The sequence below is a fragment of the Dermacentor andersoni genome, chromosome 3 (assembly GCF_023375885.2).
Source record: "Dermacentor andersoni chromosome 3, qqDerAnde1_hic_scaffold, whole genome shotgun sequence".
In the NCBI taxonomy this organism is placed as follows: domain Eukaryota; kingdom Metazoa; phylum Arthropoda; class Arachnida; order Ixodida; family Ixodidae; genus Dermacentor; species Dermacentor andersoni.
In genome coordinates this window covers 235,443,753-235,449,352 of record NC_092816.1, presented here as the reverse complement: position 1 = coordinate 235,449,352, position 5,600 = coordinate 235,443,753, and the positions used below count along the sequence as shown (strand labels likewise).

At 47.1% G+C, this 5,600-nt stretch overlaps 1 protein-coding gene across 1 annotated transcript; it reads left to right on the top strand.

Annotated features, from left to right (window-relative positions):
* The first annotated feature begins 1,051 nt into the window (after nucleotides 1-1,051).
* Nucleotides 1,052-3,681, top strand: LOC129385566 (putative nuclease HARBI1). Its single transcript, XM_055072259.1, has 3 exons — nucleotides 1,052-1,602; nucleotides 2,130-2,182; nucleotides 3,290-3,681. The coding sequence occupies exons 1-3, from the start codon at nucleotides 1,052-1,054 to the stop codon at nucleotides 3,679-3,681; spliced, it is 996 nt and encodes a 331-aa protein (XP_054928234.1).
* The last annotated feature ends 1,919 nt before the right edge of the window (nucleotides 3,682-5,600 follow it).

Sequence of the window (5,600 nt, the reverse complement as noted above, 5' to 3'; positions counted from 1 at the left end):
GCATGCCGGAAACCCGTCGACGCTTCCGGGAACGGGGCACACAGCCATACACCCGTACGGGGGCTTGTCTTGGACGTGGGGCACTTTTATCAAATATTTCACATGCGACATGTTTCGCACCGATTGCGCGAACAGGAGAAAATGCCGCAGGTCGCAATGCGACGCCGTGCACCCGTGCATCTACCCATGAGCAGCGCGCGGACTTGCAGATAAAGAAAACTATGATAAAACGGCAGGCGCGAAAGGATGGCGGCTCTCGTTGCGGAGACGAAGCGGGTGAAGCAATGAGCGCTATTGTAGACACGCATGGCGGCTGCACGGCCGCCATTATTCGCCATGTTTACTCTCTGATTGGCTGTCGAGAGGTCACGTGTTTTGAAATTTGCGGAAGTATTGCAAAATGCAATTTTGCGTTTTCATCAAGATGACGAAACGTGACGTGGAGCTGCAAATTTTATGGACTAATACATTTTTTTGGGCCTTGGCAGATATATTGTGATGTTAGCGCGTCAAAAAGAATGTGAGCGGTAGCGTGCAGAAGCCAGTGCAATGCATCTACAATTTCGCGAATATGTGGTGGCGATCCAAGATATGCGCCATGCCAGCTTGCTGATTGGCTGAAGGAATATCTCGTGAGGAGCGTCACAGGAAGGGCTGTTTCGTAAACGTCATTTGATGATGCGTGACGTTGCGCTGGGCCGCCATTGCTGAGATTTTCCGCCATAATTCTTGCTGCGACGAGCCGAACGAATTATGGTAATGAACGGCCATATGCAATGGCGGTGGCAACGCTGAATAGGCGGCTGCTGCGTTGCCGCATTGGAGTATGCATATATTTATGCAAACAATACGAAAGGCAATTTTTTTTTGTTTATTAAGAGCACCGAAGCAAAACTTTTTATGTGAGTGCACTTACAAGACGATTTTTGTTATTACTCTAACGCGAAGTCGCGCTGGTGTTACGAGGGGGCTTACGTAGCTTCCAGAAGGCATCCCGTAGTTACAGCCGTAGACCGCGGCCGCCTCTCGTAGATTTTAGGACGCAGAAACAATGGCGGTGCCTTTTATTGTTCAGTGGCTGGAGTTGCAGGAAGAGCGGCAGTTTCGTGAGCATCGCGATGCGTTCCAGATGCGCGAGGAAATGTTCCGGTCTCGGTGTCGACTGAGTAAGGGCTTGGCACGGTCGTTGTGCGAAGAGCTTCGTCCGGTGCTTGTGCGGGAGCGAGTGAACACTCGCACAGCGTTGACTGTAGAAGTTCAAGTTCCGTGCGCGCTTCGCTTCCTTGCCACAGGTGGATTTCAAGGTGCGATTACCAGTGACGAGGACTTGACTACAAGTCAATCTAGCTTTAGCCGTTCGGTTCACGCAGTCATCGAGGCTATCGTGGATTGCATCGGCGACGCATGGATCTCGTTTCCAGACGACACAGCGGCATTGAGTTCTGCATCCGAAGGGTTCGTGCGCAGAGACTGCAGGTTCCAGGGTTGCGTCGGGGCTGCGGACGGCACATATGTGTGCATTCGCGCACCATCGGAGAGGGACGATGCCAACAAGCCGGCTTACTTCTGCCGGAAAGGCTATTACGCCTTGAACGTCATGTGGTGAGTTTTTATTAACGCTGCGTCAAAAGGGGCAAGGTTCTGACCGGTACACTTCTGATCGCTATCGGTACCGATCCGGATCGAAATCCTCGGCTGCGATTTGCTCTCTCGCACATATTGTGCAAAGGAGCCAATCACGACCGAGCAATTCGATCCGGATCGGGCTTGATCGCGATCAAAAGTGCGCCGTATAACACCCGCATAAGTCGCGGGCCGCTTTTTCCGTCGCGACGATAGATTGGATTTTTTACAAGCACTGCTCCAGGAGGGCACATGTAAATAGCAAACGGAGGCCTCAGGAGAACACCTGAGATTATAATAAATCTATCGCGGACAGCCGATCTTATACATCCCTGGCACGGGGAGGCCTCTGCGAGCCCCAACCTGCGGACCAGTCCAGGTTCTAGCTTGGGTGTCCTGGAGGCGCCGCCAATAATGCGAAATAACGATACGTTGTTACAAATAGTAAAAAAAAAACGATTAAATCGATATAATTACGTCCAGCCGCCAACTTGTTACGCGCTCAGCACTACCGCGCCCCGCGACTTCTGCAACCCCTGTCAAAACTTTGCCTCGAAAGGTACGTTCGACGCACCCTTAGCTTCTGGGATTTTGCGTACGTCTGACGTACCGTTAGTCACTTTGTTCAACGAAACTGGGTCGAACGATATGAAGATGGAAAGTGTCCCTGTGACATCAACATAAATGTGACGCCCCATTGACATAGAGAAACACACTTAAAGAACACAGTTCAGAGACAGATGTTTTATTTTGGATGCGCATGATCTGTCTAAAAAGATGTTTCGGTAAATGAAACGATGCACACGATCGTTGTAAGAAATATTTAGTTAAATAAAAAGCAAATTGAAAGGGCTCGGGCATGCTAAAAAAAAGCAGCAGAAAAATATCAGTGTAGATGGCATAAACAAATTTGACCAGATGAATATTGCACTGTGTCATTGCCTAGTCCTGCATGGCCATGATATTTACTGTGCAAAGCACTCGGTGATATGTAACTAACACACAATTTTTTGCAGGTGTGTGATGCGAGGCTCAGAATAACTGCCCTCGAAACCTCATACCCAGGATCTGTGCACGACTTTTTTGTGTGGAAAGCATCAAGCCTCTACGCAGAGTGCCGATCTGGGAGCCTGCTTCATGGTGGTGAATACCTGCTCGGTATATGACTTGTAATGAACGAAATACAATTGTGAGCAGTGGTGGTAATACTAGTGTGGAAAGAGTTTTCATGAAAGTGGCACAATTAAAGTTACTTAAAGGCTGCTCTCCAGATTTTTCTGTTTGTCTAAGATCCCTGCAAATGTCACACACATTTGGCAAATTTATGAACATTCTTAATTATCACTCACATTTTGCGAACGAAATCTACAGTAATGTTGTGCAATTTAACGTGAAAGCGTAGTTACCGTAACTTGTAAAACTGAAACAATATGAAATTAGGTGTGCACATATGTTGAGATGCAGCCAAATAAACAACCGTGACTGAAAATAAATCTAATTGTCAAGGCAATACTCCATACCTTAACTGAATTTTTTACATGCTCAGCTCATTGAAATAACATGTGCTATCAGTGTATTCTCTGAGCTACGAAAAGGTTACTTGTTGCCTCATGTCTTCAAATGACGTATTTATTTAGTGTGCAATGCATTTTTAAACAATGTGCAGGTGACAGCGCCTATCCGCTCCAGCCATGGCTTGTCACACCTGTTCCTGGGAACCACATTTATGGTAGCCCTGCAGCCATGTTTAACGCTGCCCACTCATCGCTGCGCTCACTTGTGGAACGCTGTATTGGGGTCCGTAAGATGCGCTTCGGGTGTCTGCAACGGCACCGGGCGCTCTACTATGGGCCAGTGTTCACGTCAAAAATCATTGCAGCCTGCGCAGTGCTGCACAACTTGTACGTGCGCGCTGAGCTTCCAGAGCCAGATTGCACCCCTGGGATCGACGACTTTGACGGAGACGTGAACGCATACGATGACAGCGGAGATGTGACGGCGGCAACACTCTACAGGGCGGGCAGGCAGAAACGCGAAAGGATGCTGCAAATGTTCTGAGCAGGCCAGCAGTTCAGCATATCAAAGTAGCCACCCTGCAAATGACAGCCTTTGAAATAGTAATTGTAGTCCCTGCAAGCGCAGTGCTTTTTTTTTCTTGTTTAAATTTTTATTTTTATCTATGGTATTTTTTTTGTTGCAGAAAGCAACAGACAGCTGGAAGACGCAGCATATTTTAGTAGCTAGTCCATAAGCGTGTCATTGGCAGGTAGTCAAAGACACTTATTATTTTCTTGGTGCAAGTATAGTGTGAAATGTCATGTACCCCTTAGTTCTCATAGAGGACGACAGGAATTACTTTCTTTTTATGTGCCACAAGATTTCATGTGCCATTGCACGTTATAATAGCGGTAAACAATGAGAAGCCTCCAGTAAGCTCCATTTATGTTCAGTATTAATGCAAGAGGACAGACCTTTGTTGGTTTAATTTTCCACATGCCGCAATATTGTGCTCCTAGTAGCATACTCATTTAACATTTCTGGCCCTATGTGCTGAGCCTATGCCCTAGCCCTAGGCCTATGTGCTGAGAAGGTGAGAACTCTCATCAGCAGAGTGAGCACACCTTGGACTACCGTAACGGCGTCTTGTTTTACCGTCCCGGTGAAGAATAATCGGCCTCATGATGGGAGCATGGGAGAATCCAAATGTAATACCAAGAAGGCAGTCTGCCTGGTCAATGGAAAATCTGTGACCCTGACCAGCAGCTAGCAATGTTACCTTCCCTGAAACATTGACTTCTATATCACAAGACCTGCAGCACAGTCACTCTGCCAACAGCTAGCTTGCAGGATGCATATCCTCCAGTGTGATGCCTGGGTGTATTGTCTAAGTGTGCTGTGTGTATGCTGGCTTAGGTAGTTTTTTTTTCACGTGCCACATGAAGATGTTCTCCATCTGAGATGTGCTACGTGTGCCTGGTGATGAGCCTACAGTGTGATGCTCTGGTGTGCATAAGCAGTGTTCTCCCAAGACAATGTGATTTTCATGTGCAAGAAGAACAAGTGCTTCATTTATTGGTGCACTGGGCATGCAGGATGAGTCTGCATTGTGTGCTTTGTATAGCTTGGTATACTGCCTGAGGGCGCTCTTTTATGTCTTAGCAATTCATGCTTGCTCTTAACCTTGTTCCTTTATGTAGACTTCAGTAGTGAGATGTAAGTAAGCCAGTGTCTGTGGAGAATCTCTTGCTATGTGATCCTCCCCTTATAATGGAGGATAAGGTGTGACTGTTGATGTGCACAGCAAATATTATGTTTGCCTGTGTGGGAATCAATCAGGATAGTCCCAGATATTCTTGTGGGAGCCACAGTGATGAAATAGGTACAGCGGCACTACAAAGTCGACACGTTTCTATTGGACGGCATGTTTAATAATTTCGTCCTTTCTCTGTCCACATTCATTGGCCTTGTTTTAATGCGAAAGCATTGAGTGGCTTATGAGGCAGGAAACGCAGTGTTGGCGGCATGACCACACGATAATGCAGGAAGGCTGGAAGTCGAACCCACGACCTTGTGTTGTGCACACCTTGTAACGAACACCGCTTGTCACATGATGTCACCGCGCTTCTGCTGACATGGCTGCAGTGCTTTCGCATTCATCGACGTAGCGACAACTCAGTGCCATTCTTGAATATTGGCATCGTAGTGGTGATGTGGGTGATTTGTAAGTGTCCAATTTGCTACGCATTAAATAAAATGTCATCGCACAAGCTTTCACAGCCACATGGTTACCAGCACTGCTCGAGTTATGCATTAATTAAAGGCCGCGTGGTTGTAGGGGTGGAAGGGTTCGGTGTACTTCGGGAGCATGCAGACGGTGTCCTGCTGTGATGACTGCATACATTTTAATGGGATTTTAAGGATGTGTTTTCATCTGCAAATCATCATTTCATTTGCAAAAGAGATGACCATGGCCAAAA